Below are 17,894 nucleotides of genomic sequence, written 5' to 3' on the forward strand. Positions count from 1 at the left end.
AATCTATCTTCTAAAAACAAATCTAGTTTCTAAAAACAAACCCAGTTCATCAGCACTCTGAAAAAGGCAGATTGTCCATCATTTCTTGAGGAGAGAAATACCTCCTCTGTATGAAGAGTAGAAGGGGAAAATACCCAAACTTGGTCTGTTCGTATAGTCCCCTTTAAAATATCATGTGTATAGAAACATCGCAAAGAAAAAGACAACTAAAATCTCCCCATGCTCTGGTGACCCAGTGAGCCTTTTCTCATATGCCAGATTCCTGGAGAAAACACTTGGTGCTTCTGGGATTTATGGCAGTCAGGTGTCTAAACCATGGTTCATGGATTAGGTGGGTGAATTTTAAAATGAGATAATCACATTTAAAGATACTGTAGATTTTCTTTACCATAAGCACTTGTGTGGTTGGGAGACAGATGCTTAGAGACTTGGATTGACTTGCCCAAGCTTGTACCTGTAGTTAGTTATATAGTTGTCATTAGGACCAAGATCTCCTAAGTCCCAATAAAGAGTTCCATGGTATGGCACCGTCCTTCAAAATCTTCAACAGTTCGAGCAGTCTGAATTTTATTTAACTCTAGGGGCAGAATTTAGTGATTAAGAAATCATTCCCTGCTATCTTCTTAGAAATTGTGGTAAATGTGCACCAGTTAAGCTCAATACCTCCCCAGGCCCCCAGAATCAGATGAAAGAGCTCCTAAAACTCACCTCCAGAGCAGTCATATTATTCTGGTTTGCGGCAGATAAGCGATTAGCTTCTCTGATTTTGTCTGTGGCTTCTCTCAATAGGTCCTGAGCATCATCAACTTTGCTTTTGTAGTCTGCCAGTTTCTCCCGGAGAGCCTTTTCCATTTCCTCATTTTTCCCCCGGGATTCTCCAAACAGCTTCTTCACTTTCTTCAGGAGGCCTTCTGCAGCCCTGCAAGCACCCCCAGCCCAATAACAGACAATAAGCCCTTGTCACTGCCTCAGGGTTTATTGGTATTAAACTGTGTTACAAAGAGATGCTAGCATTAAAGGAATGGAAAGATAAGAACACATTCAAAGTAGGTTCACAATGTGCTAAACCAAGTTGAAAATGGGTATCTGAAAAGTGGCAAGGCCACTTATAATTGAAGCACAAAAATCCAAATTTAAAATTTATTAATAATATAACATTTTCAATTGAAAAGCATCTCATTATTCTCATAATCTGACTGATGAAATAAATGAGTTTTACGATTGAGTTCACACACCAAAGAGAAGAAAAGACTCCAGATTCACTACTATGAGATATTTTCTCAGTACTTTGCATATAAGGTATGAATATTGATATGTTTGGTTAGGAACTCTGAACAGAATTCTATGTTATTGCCGTGTGATTATAATGTGAATCTATTTTTCTTTTCCTTCTAAGTGATTTGGGCATTTCCTACATTTTACTTAATAGTTTTCCTAAAGTGATAATATCTGAATCCTTAAGTAAAACTAGGTAATTGAAGAATAGCAGTTCTCAACCTGGCATGTATCATAACCCTCTGATGTACTTGTCAAAACAAATTGTCGGACCCCATACCCAGAGTTTGTGCATTATTAGTAGTGGGTAGGGTTTGATAATTTGTATTTCTGACAAGTTCTCAGATTTTGCTGATGTTGCCATATTATTTAAGTTGGTTATATTGTTTAAGTTGTAGTAACACAATCACTTTGAAGCTAATTGACTATAAATGTGAAAGTACACATTTTTTTCTATTAAGTTGGTGGACCAAATGTTCATTAGCATTAGTAAAACCACCATTACTATTCCTAGCCTTATTTCCCAGCTCTTACTTAAATTCCCAACCCTTATTTCAAAGCATTAGGCATTTGTTATTTGCTAACTCTTCTACTCAGCATTTCCTAAGATGACAAAAGGTACAGAATGACCTAATAAATTCATAACTTTATCCAAGGATGCTTTTATTAAAAGAAAAAAAAAACTTTTAAAACAAAAATCCCACATTAAAACAAAAAGCAAAATATTTTTATTAGAACAAATTACTGTTGGTAGTTTAAAAGCCCTTAGTATGAGTGATTAATAAAGCAAACCCATTTGCTTAATTATAAATGGAGCAGCACCAGACATAATCATTTATTTGATTATTTGTATATACACAAAAACATGCTTTTGGTCCATTTTAGAGCAAGATAAAATATAACTAAGTAAATGAAACCTGAACTGTAGACAAAGTATCTTCTACTTCTATGTGAGGTAGAAAATTAAAAAATTGTAAATAACATTTTGAAAGCTCAGGTTATCAAATGAAAAAAAAAAGTCTACTCACACCAACTCGTCTTCAGCAACTTCCTTTTGTGTATCTAGATTTTTCCTCCTCAGTTCTGCCATCATCTGATCAATCTCTTTCTGAAGCTCTTGCAAATTTCTCTCAAAGGCCTTGTCTTGAATTCCTAGAGTTTCATTTAGTTTTATAGCTTTTTCATTTACAGCTGCAGGGGGTAAAACAAATTTTGCAAATTAGTAAACAACAATGCCACATGCAAAAATGGCACTTAGCATCTGCTCTTCCCCCAAATCTCCAAACTAAATGTAGCTTGCCATGGGTGTCCCTGCTGGGACACAGAGAAGCAGTTAATGCAACAATCCATAACAAACAGGGGAATCTGACATTTTTCTTCATATTATATTTCTTTGAGAGAGGCAGTAATAAAATCACAGTGTTTTTACCTTAAAAGGAAGAAATACAAATAAGTGACTCAAACCCTCTTTGGGTAAGAGGTAAATGACACGAGTAACATAATGTGGAAGTTGAAAACAAAAGGTCTACATTATTCACAGTCATGTTTAGTCAATTTAAAAATACAGAGTATAGAAATACTGCGGCAAGATTTTTGAAAATGAACCTGACTTTGCACTTCCATGCAGTTCTATATTCTTTTTTTTTAAAAAACGAGTGGGGAAAGGAACACTGGTGTGGGGACATGGTTATAGATTAGGATTCAAAGATACCTCCCAGCAACAACATCAATCTTAAGAATGTGTTTATAACACATTAAGTGGGGTTTCATGCTGCACTTTTTTTTTGTTTGTTTCTTAAAGATTTATTTTATTTATTTATTTTTTATTTATACAATAGTTGAGGTACAGGCCAGAGGCACGGGAGGGTGAGAGGATTTACCAGAGACAGAGTGGGGAGCAGAACTGGCAGACACACTGAAAGCACTGCTGAGGGGAGCAGCGGGCGCAACAGGAGAGATCTGTTGCACCATGTGGGAATCTCCCTGGCTAGCCAGGAATAGAACCCGCACTGCAGAAGCTTCAGACAGCTTCACAGGGCTGCACTCAACTGGCTGCGCCACTAGGGAGGCCTGCTGCACTATTTTGAAAGGTAGGATTCTCCAGGGTGAGTCAGGGATTCTACAGATGATATCAATTCTGCCAAGAATCTGTTCTATAGGTGATATTCTAGGCAAGATTTCATTTGAAAAAATAATTTGATGTCAAAGTTTTGAAAAACTGATCAATTGAAGCATTTATGAAGTCCTAACCATTGTTTCACACCAACTTGCCCTGAAGTGTGTTCTAGGGAGCATCAACTTTAGACCTGAAGGGAGATGTTTTCTCACACTTCTTTGTCCACTGAGCCTTCTTTCTATTACAAAGTATCTTCCAATGAGGGCTCTGAGTTGGCTGAAAGACATTTTCTATAATGTATCTAATGACCTCTTTAAGACATAAAGGATCTTAAAAATTCACTTCTACTTTTGGAGAAGTTTTCCTAATTAGTACTAGTCAGAGTTATTTCTGGGATAACTTGGGCATAGCTCCCAAAACAGGTGCACACAGTTAGGCTAAGTAGAACAGTCACAGCAGCCTCAGCATCTTCTGAGAACTTACTAGAAAAGCAGATTCTCAGGCCCCTCCCACCATGGATCTAGAGGGTCAAAAATTCTGGGAATCGGTCTAGCATCTATCTTTAACAAGCCCTCCAAGAACTTCTGATGTGCACCAGAGTTTGAAAATCACCGGGTTAGTAGGAGAAATTGTTTCAAATTCTCACTCTACCTTTTCCAATGCATCCTTCTAATCTCTTGTCATGAAACATATCTTTGTTAGAAAGTTCCTACAGTTCAGCTCTTTGTTCCTAAAAGCTGTAGTTTAATTTGCAGGACAACAGGAATCAGTAACCACTGAACTCATTTACAACATTTTTAATGACAGGGGTAAACCCCACTTCCCAGTCAGCCACAGTGGTGTTTTGTGTTTTGCTTTATTACATGAGTTTTGATTAGATGTATTTTTTGAAATTTGATCAAATTCACATCCTGATCTAGGTGTTATTGAAGAAGAGAGGAAAGTGTGGTGCAGCCTCACTATATCTCTTGTGTCCTAATTGTGAAGGCATCTACAGGTAAGAATTGGGTGGAAAAAGAATAACAGTAGAGAAAGAAAAGGCAAAGGTGACTGTACCTTTTGCAATGCATCCTTTTCTTTAAAGCAAAGGTAATCAACTAAGAAAAATTATGAAGGTATACAAAAATGCTTTAGCAAAGTGATACTGTATTAAAACACCATTTTAATCAAGGTCTGATTGCTCCACTGCTTCTCTATTTGCTTTTTTTAGTATTATTAAAAGTAAAGAGGAGTGTGTTAGTTTTTTACCCAAAGAGATGGTCTAGCACTGTAGAATGCTTTCAACAGGATTGAAAGTAATTGTCACATAAATGTGTCTTTTCAATTTACTTATCATTTATTTCTACTTTATTTCAAAGGGAATTTAAAGTAGTTTTAAAATATCTTTAAAACAAGATAAAATTAACATGAAATAAGATATGGATAAAGACAATTAAGGTAAATCAGGGGAAGCATCATTAGACAGAGAGGCATGTCATAATGCTCAATGCAATGGATCCTAAATCTAGTTCTAAAAAACATAATAGTCAAGGTATGGGGGTGGTTAAAAATGGAGTGCTTCAGAGGGACACAGTATCTTAATCTAAAAATAAATTAATTCCTCAGGAGAAGCAAAACTTTTTCATAGTGAATGTGAAAAGGCAACTTCTGATGGGGTAAACTTGTCATGAATGGCAAATAATACCATGACCTGAAAAACAGGAAAGAAGTGTGTCTAGCATTTATTGAGTGCCATTATGAGTCAAAATTTACCCTCATGGGTTTATGTATGTTAACTCTAATAGTGAATAGAACAAAGTATAATTTATTTAGTCAGGATCTAGTCAGGAGTTATACCAGAGCAGACTTCATAAAATTTTACTCACATGAGAATACCTACAATTAATAGAAGTTGATTATGTATAAGAGATCATAACTTTATAAGGGAGATAGGATGAGTAAGACATTCCATGTATTTAAAAATAAAACTGAAACAGACAAAGGTCAGGCTGAAGCTTTTTCTACAGTGATTTATCAGAAATAAAATCTAAAAATACTAATATTATCTACCATCATTATATTTTTTAATGAAAAATGGGCTATGGATGTATTGTTTTATCAACTTGAAGACTTTGAGTGAGTTTCTTTGTCTTTTTTTTAGTATTTATTTTATATATGCATACAAGAGCTGGAGTGTAGGCCAGAGGTGGTGTTGAGAGGATTCACCAGAGGCAGAGTAGGGTGCAGAACAGGTCTGCCTGAAATACACTGCTGAGGGGAGCAGCGGAAAGAAAGGAGAGATATGCTGTATCACCTCCCTGGCTGGGGATTGAATTCACGCTGCAATGGCTGCAGATAGCTTCACAGTTCTGAGCCTTAACCCCTTGTGCCACCAGGGAGGCCCTTAGTCCGTCTGTCTGTCCTTCCTTCCTTCCTTCCTTCCTTCCTTCCTTCCTTCCTTCCTTCCTTCCTTCCTTCCTTCCTTCCTTCCTTCCTCCCTCCCTCCCTCCCTCCCTCCCTCCCTTACTTTCTTTTTAATTCTCTACACTGCCAAGATTTGTAATTCACACACAACTGAGAATTCAGTTAGTGCTGGCATATTCACAGTTAAATTTTAATGACATTTTGACAATCACATTAATTCTCCCTGATTTTTTAAAAAGATTTATTTATTTATTTATACAAGCACTGGGTACAGTCAGAAGTGCTGGAGGGTGAGAGAATTCACCAGAGCCAGAGCGGGGAGCAGAGCAGGCAGAAAGACCGAAGTACACTGCTGAGGGGAGCAGCGGGCGGCAGGAGAGGTCTGCGCGCCATGTGGGACCCTCCTCCAGTGGCCGGGGAGCAGCCGGGGATCGAACCGGCGCTGCAGAGGCTGCAGGCAGCTTCGCAACCCGGCGCTCAACCGCTGCGCCACCGGGGAGGCCCTCCCTAATTTTTTTTTAAATGAAGGACTGTAGCTACAATCTTATTTCAGACCTGTTGCAGGAGGGCAATAGTGTTCAAATTTTCTTTATGTATGGGATCACAACTATTCCACATGACACTTCACTTGACTTAGAAAAAGGTGGCCCATGTGAACATACCATCAACATCCAGGAGATTTGGATGACAGTGACACACCAAATCACTGGACTGATGGACGGTTCAGGGAATAGGAGAACATTTGATGAAACATAACCCTTTTCTTTGAGGGATAAATTGTGGACGATGAGCAAAGCCTGGGTTAAACATTTGTACTCTGCCCCTTGCTGGTACCTTTATGCAGTGCACAGCCTGGGTGGTAAAAGCTGATACGTGCAAGTTGATTAAGGATAGACTGAAAACACATATTAGTATTTATTATTGGGCAATAATAGTTGATTAAAATCTCCTGGATGTTGAGTGTTTGAGACTAAGGTGAAAGGAAAAGGAAAGTTCCTCGAGGATTATTACTAAAGCCCTCATGTAAGATAGAGTGAAACTGTTCTACCACAATGGTATTTTTGGAGATTGGAGCAGTAACTTTCAAATAGCATTTATGAAAAATAAAACCAGAAAAAGCACCACAGCTTCACGTAGCAAGCAGAGGAATGAGTAAACTGAGATTTTTATAGTAGGAGTAATTTATGTTTCAGATTCTGACATGCTTTGCCTCACATTTTGTCTCAGATTAAGACTGTTGGCTTCTTGCAGTGGGAAATGTTTGGGAGTTTGTGTGTCAGCTCATGATTCCTTAAAGTTATCTGTCAAGATCTTCCTTGAAGTTTATATCATGTCTTGATTCATTTGGCTGTATTACAAAGCAAAATATATAAAATGGATGATAATGGAGAACGATAAAAATGTTTTATTTTTTAAAAATAAAAAGAAACCCATAAACCTTTATCCAACTTCCTAAATATGTATTATGTTATCATATATTAATAGATATTTAAGAACTGATTTTTTTTGTGTGTTTTCTGTTCTCTTTAAATTTCTTTTTTCCCAATGATTTATTTATTTATGTATATAAGGATTCACCAGAGACAGAGTGGGGTACAGAACAGACAGATTGACTGAAATACAGTGCTGAGGGAAGCAGTGGGTGATTCAGGAGAGGTCTGCTGCACCATGTTGGTATCTCCCTGGCTGGGGATCGAACTCATGATGCAGTGGCTGCGGAAAGCTTCATAGGTTGTGTCTTAACCCCTTGCGCCACCAGGGAGGCCCTCTTTAAATTTCTTAATCTGGGCTTTTGCTCCCTAAATTGTATCTACTTTGATTTGCCATCAGATGGGTAGATGCCAAGAACTAATTCCTCAAAGAATTGTGAATTAAATGCATTATAGCTTCTGGTAGGCACAACCAAATTCCAAGCAACAGATGTTCATTAAAAACCAGTACCAATTATTTTAAAAGCCATTTTGAGAAATTAAAATGCTGCTTTAATGTGCTGAGTTAAATGATAAAATTAGCTTTTACAAAATTAAAAAAAAATTAAATTATTTTGAATACAAACAATAGCAAAGCACAAGTTGCCCATTAGTTACTTAATCATAGCAACCATTGCTCAAGACTTGGAACCTTCCTGAAGGAATGCATTCAATTTACTGCTATTCTACACGCACAATTACTAATTCATTGTTGTCACTCATTTAACAATTTAGGTTGTAGGTTCCTAGCAGATAATGGCCTTGATTATATTGATGAAAATACTTTTTAAAATCCAACCCTCAAATTTAGGAATGTCATCTCTTACTAGGGAAATTCCAGTCCTGTGTAATCCCTCTGTTTATTTTTCGTTGGGAGAAATAATGATCAAATTTTGACTTTCGTAATACCTTCTGCATCCTGAGCAAGCTCCTTAATGAATTTTCCTAAAGAGTCTGCTCTCTTGTTGGTCCTCTCAGCATCCTGTCCAGTCTGCTCACCATCTGCTGTCACTTTGGTAGCCTGATGATCCAAAGTAGGAAAGCATAATTAATACAGATGATGAAGCTGCCATTAGATAAGCACCTAGTGGCTATATTTTCTTCCAAATAATACTTTGTGCCAAAGGCAATTGATGAATTATTGATTAAGTGTACTGGAAATGACACCCTGTACTCAAGTACACAATTAAACTTTATTACCTCTTCCATTAAATAGCAATCAGAGAACTGTACTTGGTCTTTTAAAAATCCCCTTTTTATACAATGCCAAAGAGATGTGATAAAGCATATTTTTGAAATATCTTTAAGGTACTGTTGCCAAAAGTCTTTAATGGATTCATCAGCCTCCACATATTGTGGTTTTCCCTATATTTTATTTACCGAAAAGTGTGGAGTGTAGCAATGATCTCTTGAATGAGACACGGGCAGTCTGTCTCAATAAGGCTGATCTTATAGATTTGGTTTAGAGCAATATGTTAATTAAGAAAACAAGAAAGGGGTAATATTTAGCTATGAAATAGTAAATGCTTGTTTTATAACACTCTAAAGATGTCAGTAAGACATTAAGGAGGAATAAGTGCTAAGTTTTCCAATATAACATAACCAGAAATGATGGCTATTAATCACAGAACCATGCATTATTGTCAACAAAATAAAACAGAACTCCCAACAGCATACTTCCTCAGTGTCCTCATGTGCATTATCCTTGATTCACATCGAAAATAATATTGACACAACAGAATCTATTTAATGTGTTCATAGTTAAGATATACCACATTTAGTCAAATAAAAATGGAACATCTAATGAAAGTTACTTAAAAGGCATTATAGTCAGACCACCTTGAAATAGGTTTATACTTCTTTTTCCTACGTGCATATATATGCTAGTAAATATGACTTCTTTTTTCACTGAAAAGAGGGATAATCTATAGATAATGACTCAAAGAATCACAAACTGCCTCAATATAATTTCAACGAGGACCAAGTTGGTGGAGCAATGATATTCTGTAATCTCATACCAGGGTACTTGCATTCTAGATGTATCTAGAGAATCTCATTTTTTGTAATACATAAGTGAATTTTAAATAGAACTTAAAATAGACTAAATGTTCAACTAGCGCAGAATGTAGTAAGAGATGTTTTAGGAGTTGTACTGCATTTTGTGATTTCCCAGGGGCAGTCGAGGTTTAATCCATGAAAAATTTCACATTTTTTGCATAAAAGGTACAATATGACATCCTGACATCCAACTATTATCATTTTGTTTTTCAACCTACAAGCATTACCTTCACAAATAAAAGAATGAAAGGATAAGAATTCATTGGGAGTTTAAAAATTCTCCCCTGCAGCTTGTAGGATATATACCCAATGGATTTGGAGCATGTTAATATATTAGAATGTTCTGGATTAACTTTTCTAAAATATTAATTATAGAATCATTTTTATTTTTATATTTGAGGCTCAGATGGGTCAGTTAACCATTTATACATACATGCCACACGCACACACAGAGACACAATTTGTTTTAGTGTTGCTTTTGAATTACTAAAGTCAACTGCTCAAGACACTGGTCTCTGAACTGCTTTAGATTTTTATCTAGACTTGACTGTAGGATATCACTCCTATTTTCACATATCACAGTACTCTATAAGGGACTTGATCTACCTTATGGCTATTTTTCAATGCCTTCTTATAAGAATTAATGTATCATTGCCGCCAGTATCTTCTTATACCAAAAAAACCACATTATAATTTTAACTTAAATTTTATTTCTTGCTTTATAATATCAATCTCACCAAAATATAATAATTTACATTAATTTTCATACCATCAATCTTACCATTTCTTGCTAATAGCTGAAAGCCCATAGTTTAAAAAAAATAAATGTATACTACTGTACTCTCCCTTTTAAATCTGGATGATCAAGATAGTATTCACTGCTTTGACTTCTACTTACCTAATTAATTTATGCAGTAACATGTAAGAGCCATTATTAGCAAGCGTTTGACTCAGTACTGATTATATAAAAACGCCAACATTAACACATCAATAATTCTGCATGCCCCATGATAAGAAGTTAAAAAGGTGATCACTAAGATCCTGGGCAATCAGCCTCCCTGGCTTCCTTCTAGTGTCTGAAATATATCCATTCTCCCTTTTTTAGGGTCTTTTTTATATTCTGTTATCTTTGCCTGGAATGAGCTTCTCAACATTTTCAGTGACTGGGCCTTGTCTTCCATCAATGTTCATTTAATAAGTATCTCTTCTTAGTGTGGCACTTCCAGCACACCTATCCAGCTGCCACACTTCCTGCAACAGGACATTTCCTTACTGCCATCTTGCATTTTAGAATCACTGATTTATGTGTCGGCCTACATTTAATTGACTGTCTCCTAGACTAACAGACAAGGTCTAAGAGGGCAGAAAATTGGTTTGCTTTGCTCATCACTTTATAGCCAACTCCTGATATGATGCCTAACTTACAGAAAATACTGAATGAAAGCATCCTGTAGGGGTGGAGGAGGGAGACGTGTCAGAGGGAAGGAGGGAGTGAGGAGCACAGTGATGGTACATGGGTACATTGGTGAAAGAAATACTATGGGGACTACACTGAGTGGGGGGGTGGGGTGGGGGTGGAAAGCAAATATTGTTTAAAAATGAACAATGATGTAAAAAAAAAAGCTGTTAACTATATGACTAAACAGAAAATTTCCTAATTAATCTTGCCAACTTTAATTCCATCCCCATTGCTTACCCTTCTTTGAATAGTCCCAGGAAAAGCTTTTGTTCATAACCACAATAATTCCAGCCTCTGGGATTCAGGTCTAATCCCACCTTCTCTGTGACATCATCTCCCTATTTTAGCAAATGTTCTGCTGTCTTAGATTTTCAAAAGCAACTATCATTACCACCATTCAGGACTATAATGTGTGATTGATTTGCTCAGTGTTTACTTATATCTTTCTAATCACCATCTTTGGAGGCTGGAGCTGTCTTAACCCTTTATATTCCTCAGAGTTCCAGGCACAGGGCTGGCTAATTGTAGGGGGTCAAAGATGTTGGGTGATTGGCTGATACAATGGTAATTAAACCAACTATCCTTTTGAAGTTCTAAAGCCTGTTGGAGGAAATAAATCTCTCTCCATATGCCTTCCCAGTACCATTCAAAGTGGCCATATGCCTGGTGCTACACTTGCCAGTGAAGGTGGACAGCTGGGTAGTTTTCTGGGTGTTTTTCTGAGTCTCATAGGAAACTGCTGCTCAAGAGCTGCAGCTGAGAGCTTAGGAAGAAAGCCAAGGCTGAGAGCGTCCAGTCCCAGCCACACTGCATCCCAGTCACTAGCCTCATTGCATTCAAAACTAGCCTGCAATTGCACACCAAGTATAGTGCGGGGGGGGCAGGATGGGAGTTTGGGGGGGCAGAAATCTTTGAGGGTCATTGTAATACTTGCTGAAGAAGGAGACGGCCTTCTCTCTGCACAGCAAGAAGAGCTCCCTCTCTTGGCTCTGCACTCTAAGCAAGGGGATGTGAGGTTTCTGGCAGGTAAAGGCACTGACTCATGGTATTGGCACTCTAAAAGATGGGGTACACACACAGGGCTGCTAGATTGATACATGTGCTCAGAGGTCTTACAATACTCTTGTGTCTCATTTAGAATTCCTGCCTTTAGAGATTTGTGCAGGGCATGAGACATATTTTTACACAGTTGAAAATCAAGTTATGGTGAGGTTCAGTAACTTTTCTGAACTCACACACACAGAAGGTATTAAGAACAAAGCACAAATTTTGCCTCTCACAGATTTATATTCTATCTGCACCAAATACCAACTTTTATTTGGTTGACGTCCAGGGAGAGGAGGAAAAGATTTAAAAAAAAGTTGAGCATTCTGATGGGAGGGGGGATGTTGCGCTAGCTGATGTCGTATTTAAAATGTATAAGGGCTGGGTTTTGGCAAATTAACATACTTTAAAATACACATCAGAAAGTTGTAAGGGTATATTTTTTGAAACTATGTCTCATTACACAGTAATTGAGTTGAAGAACTGCCCTTGTCAAAACCTCCCATGAGAACCTCCATGAAAGAAACCTGTGACAAATGCACTGTCACCTGTGGGGAGTAGTGACAGTGGCATCACTGTAAAAGCAAAATTCACAAAAGTCTGTTTCACCCAAGACAGGCTACTGATAATGCTATAGATGAATGCTAAATACTACATAATGAGGGCTGTGTGTCTGATTTGGTTTGGCTCTTTTTGTATTTTATTGAATTATCATCTTCGTCCCTTAGCCGCCTTCCCTCTTACTCACTATTATCTTATCCTTTGAGTATTTGACAAATGTCTTCTCATTTATCCTAATATGTTGGACAATCTTCCTTTTATTCTCTATCTTTGATTTTCCTATTTTTACATCCTCTTATCTCTGTTCTACAGTTTTTCCAGTGTTCCTTTGTAAATGATTCCTTACACGGTACCTTATGTGTATCTCTTTTACCTTTCATTACCATTTTTTTTTATATTCAAGCACATCCAACTAGTTAATATTTTCCTTTTATTTTTCTTCCTTTTCCCCTCATTTTTAAAAAGAGAGTATTTATATCTAGGCAGCAAGCATTATCATTAGACACACATTAATTTTCTTCTGAACAATGTAGCTGTTACTTTTTTGCTTTTGCTCAAGCAGTTCTCACTGTGCCTCCTGAAATGTGCACATAATTTTCTTGGTTGGATATTACTAGTGTCTTTTATTTCTGCCTTCTTATGTTAAAACTAGACTCTAATGGAACAAATCTAACTATTGAATAGACAATGTTGCTTACATGCTACCCACCTTTGCATTTGCAGACTTACATGGTTTCTTGCTAAAATTAAAGTTCAGATCTAATCATTTATATGATATCCTTGAGGGTCATCTTCAAACACTACCAGTTCTGTATATCTAAGTGTCAGCAAAGTATTCTTCAGGCAGGCTACTAGGACAGATGACACACAAGAGCCAGAGAGCAGCCAGTGATCCTCTGGAATGATAACCAGTCAGTCACATGTGAAATTTCTCCCTGAATATTTCAGGTGTCAATCTGGAAGTTCCAAGCCAAGTAAGTATAATTTATGATACATTATCTTTCTCTTTTAAAATATAAAATCATAAATTAAAAAAACATTGTTGGCAGCCCAACAGCTTTAAAACTATAAATAAAACATTGTAAACATGTAATATTGTTAACACCTAAATAATTAAAAAACTAGTTTTATCATTTTGGAAATGTGTCACCTTCATTTAGATTTGATTTTTCACTAGGCAAGAAATGAATGCAAGTAAAGTTAAAATTTGACACTTTCTGAAGTTCCATCTATTACATAGCATTTTGCCCTTATGGAATACAAACTCTTACGAGATGTTTATCTAAGTAACAAAATATCCAACTCAATATCATTATATTGAAGATTTATCATTATAAGAAGATTTCTACATTTCTGGCTTATGCATTCAATGTTTGAGTTTCCAGTGATCAGACAATGAGTGGGGGTAGAGATGAAACTGGGAAGTTAAGAATCAGATCGTGATGGCAGAAAAGCAGATGCCATTCTGAATAAAATGGAGAGCTGCTTGTTTTAGAAATTAAAGGAGAATGACAGTAACATGATCAGCTCTGTGATTCAGAAAGTTCATTATGTCATGAATGGTAATTGGTTGGACTTGGGTAAATTAGAAAGATAGGTCATAGTGGGCATCCCCGGTGGCGCAGCGGTTGAGCGCTGGGTTGCGAAGCTGCCCACAGCCTCTGCGGCGCTGGTTCGATCCCCGGCAGCTCCCCAGCCACCAGAGGAGGGTCCCACATGGCGCGCAGACCTCTCCTGCCGCCCGCTGCTCCCTTCAGCAGTGAACTTCGGTCCTTCTGCCTGCTCTGCTCCCTGCTCTGCCTCTGGTGAATTCTCTCACCCTCCCGGGCTTCTGACTGTACCCAGTGCTTGTATAAACTAAACAAACAAACAAATAAATAAATAAAACATGCCTCTAAAAAAAAAAAAAGAAAGGTCATAGAAAGGAACTATATTGGGCTGAAGGGTAAAAGAGAGAAGGCAAAGTGAAGGGCAACTTATTCTGTTTAGGGAAACTGGTTAACTATTGTAGGGTAAAACCCTGAAGAGGTTTAAGTAGGAGGAGATATGGGTTCTAAATAATCTAATCCAAATCATTAGATTATTTTGAGATGTTCAGTGGATAATTAGGTATATACAACCAAAGTACAAGAATGAAGTGTTTTTTTTAAAATAAGAATTTATGAATCATTACCATGTAAAGGCAATTAAATCCAAAGAAAGAGTTTGCAGAATGACAGGATATGTGAACTGAGGATCAGACGCTAAGAAAAACAACTTTTAATGGACAGTGGACAGAGTAAAAGCCTGAAAATGAAAGGTTACAGAATTAAGAGAAAAACAGAATGATGAACATGTCAAGAGAGAAGAAGGCTCAAATTTGGCAATTGCTATAGGTACTCAAGGAAAACAAAGTTTCCATTAGATTTAGTCACCAACTTGTCATTGGTTATCTTATCATCCTTTTAGCAACAAGCTGGGAGTGGACATCTAAAAGGGAATGCAGACCTGTTTCCCATGTTGTCCCCTAAGTTTGGGTGTGAAACAAAGGACACCAGCCACAGGGGCATATGGGGTCATCATCAAAAGCACCTAAATATTCCACACATATTGTAGGACATTTTGAATATGTTAAATATGACTCCTGTAATGAAGGATATTATATTCCAATAGGAAGCTAAAATGGCAAAAAATCAAAATACATTCAAGAGACATATAATTGTGTAATAATTTGCTAATGCAATATTTATACATTAAATTTATATAAAATACATGTTAGCTGTTTTGGGGCAGAACATTATTCTATTTACCAAGGGGTATTAGAGATCTAGGTTTTTCCATTAAAAAGCAACCACAGCTGGGCCTCCCTGGTGGCGCAGCGGTTGGGCGCTGGGTTGCGAAGCTGCCCGCAGCCTCTGCGGTGCCGGTTCGATCCCCAGCAGATGGTGAGGGTCCCACATGGCGCGCAGACCTCTCCTGCCACCCGCTGTTCCCCTCAGCAGTGTGCTTCGGTCCTTCTGCCTGCTCTGCTCCCCGCTCTGGCTCTGGTGAATTCTCTCACCTTCCTACACTTCTGACTGTACCCAGTGCTTATATAATAAATAAATAAAATAAAACTTTAAAAAAAAAAACTGGTACTTAAAAAAAAAAAAGCAACCACAGCCTAAGCACTTACAGGAGAGAGAACAGCTTCCTCAACAGCAATGCGAAACAAAACATGCCAAATGTTTTAACAAATATATAGAATGTATTCATCATAAAGAAGCTGGTCTGCCAACAAAACAGAAAAAAAGAAGCATCAAAAGATTGGTCATACCAATCAAAGCACTTTACAAAGGGAAGTCAGAGTCGCCAGGTGACTATCAGCACAATAGTTCTCAATTTTGGCTGGCATCAGAGTCACCTGGAGAGCTCTTGAAAGTGCCAGTGCTCATACTCAAATCAATTACATCATAAACTTTGGGGATATGATACCAGGGATTTCCAATGTCCTAGCTTAGGAAGTTGCCCCCCTACTGTAGCCATGGATAACTGGAAATCATGGCAGTTGCATTCCTCATTTGCTGGTCCAACTACTGGATCTTTCATAACTGTGAGACAAAGAAAGCGGTGGTTTTAGCCTGATCCTGTTGGATATTTAAGTCATCTAGCCCTCCAGTGATGATTCCATGTGTCTCCATTCAACTATCATTATCAATAAAGCTGACCACAGGGAAATAACTCAATGTGTTGATGTCAGTATTAGGTCTCCATGACAATTATGTTTCCAATTATAAATGTGGGAAGGACAAGGCTCACTAGTGATAATTTCCATTCCCTCCCCATCATCACTCTATCAAGGAGATCCCTGCTTTCAGCAGTTTTATTTCCTGGCTTTTTGTATTCCACTATCTGGAATAGTGGGCATATAAATATGGAATTGGAGTATGGAAAGGGAGAAAACGTGTAACTTCACAGTGGGAATGCTATCAAACACTACCTCATCCGGGTGATTGAGGTCAACATCAACAGTAATAAGACATACTGATTACATGAGTTAAATATGATGTGATAAAAATGACCCTTTATTTCTGTGGTCTTGCCCACAAAATATAAGAAAAACCTGACATGTCAAAACTGTCAAAATAATCAAAAGAAAAGGAAAGTCTGAGAAACTGTCTTAGCCTAGAGGAGGTTAGGAGGCCATAATGACAAACATAATGTAGCGTCCTGGTTGGGATCCTGGAACAATAAAAGGGCAGTAGGTAAAACTGAAGAGATTTGAATTAAATCCAGTTTTTGGTTAATAATGAATCAACATCAGTCCATTACTTGTGATAAATGTACCACACTATGATTTTAATAGTAGGGGTAAGGGAGGTATGGAGTACATGGGAAAACACTGTGTCATCTTTTAAACTGTTCTGTATGTGTAAAAATATTCTAAAATAAAAGGCTTATTTTAAAACTAGCATTGGAATGAACTCAAATTGGATGATGTACAATGCAAAACTGTAAAATTATAAGATAACAAAGGTGACTATTTAGATGGCTTTGGGTATGATGATGGCTTTTTAGATAAAACACCAAAGGCATGGTCTATGAAAATATAATTTATAAGCTGGATTTCAATAAAATTAAAAACTTTTGCACTGTAAAACACTCTCTCAGGAGAATGAGAATGCCAGCCTTAGTCGGAGAAATTATTTACAAAAGACGTATCTGATACAGGACTGTTGTGCAAAATATACAAAACACTATTAAAATTCAATAATAAGTAAATCTACAATACAGAAATGAAGAAACATCCATCTTAACCTATTTAGGATGTTATAACAAAATATCACATATGAGGTGATTTATAAAGAATAGAAATATATTTCTCATAGTTCTAGAGATTGGGAAGTACAAGATCAATTCTGCAAATTTGGTTTCTGGTGATCATCTGTTTTCTGGTTCATAGAGAGCATTCTTTCACATAGTAAAGAAGGGAGCAAAAGACCTCCCTGAGGTCCCTTCTATAAGGGCACTAATACTATCCATGAGGCCTCTGTTTTCATGACAATCACATCCCAAAGGCTTTCCCTCCTAATATTATCACCTTGAGGAGCAGGGTTTTAACACAGGAATTCTGGAGGTACCATGAACATTTCACCCATAGCAACACCTGCAGAGACATCTCACCAGAGATATCTATGTGGCAGATAAACATATAAAAAGATGCCTCACATCATATATAATTAGGGGATTTCAAATTAAGATGAGATACTACTATACACCTATTAGAACAGCCAAAATTCAAGACATTAATAATACCAAATACTGATGAGAATGTGGAGTAATAGAGACACTGAATTATTGCTGGTGGAAATGCAAAATTGCACAGATGTTTTGGAAGACATTTGGTGATTTCCTATAGAACAAAAGATATTCTTATCATATGATGTAACAATTGATTTTTACTAAAATGAAATGAAAACTTACATCCACACAAAACCTATACACAAATGCTTCTAGCGGCTTTATTCACATTGCCAAACTTGAAAGAAAC

General features: G+C 37.2%; 1 protein-coding gene across 2 annotated transcripts in view; it reads right to left on the bottom strand.

The window, feature by feature from the left end:
- The window catches only part of LAMA2 (laminin subunit alpha 2), a gene marked incomplete at both ends in the record, with an annotated part of 514,626 nt that overhangs the window by 97,191 nt on the left and 399,541 nt on the right, over nucleotides 1–17,894 (bottom strand). For both annotated transcript variants that reach the window (XM_084228925.1, XM_084228924.1), the window contains 3 exons: nucleotides 709–919; nucleotides 2,304–2,466; nucleotides 8,173–8,284. In XM_084228925.1, coding sequence (XP_084085051.1) covers nucleotides 709–919; nucleotides 2,304–2,466; nucleotides 8,173–8,284 — 486 coding nt within the window. The remainder of the gene's footprint in view (nucleotides 1–708; nucleotides 920–2,303; nucleotides 2,467–8,172; nucleotides 8,285–17,894) is intronic.

Source organism: Talpa europaea (genome assembly GCF_964194135.1).
Source record: "Talpa europaea genome assembly, chromosome: 2".
NCBI classification, from domain to species: Eukaryota; Metazoa; Chordata; class Mammalia; order Eulipotyphla; family Talpidae; genus Talpa; species Talpa europaea.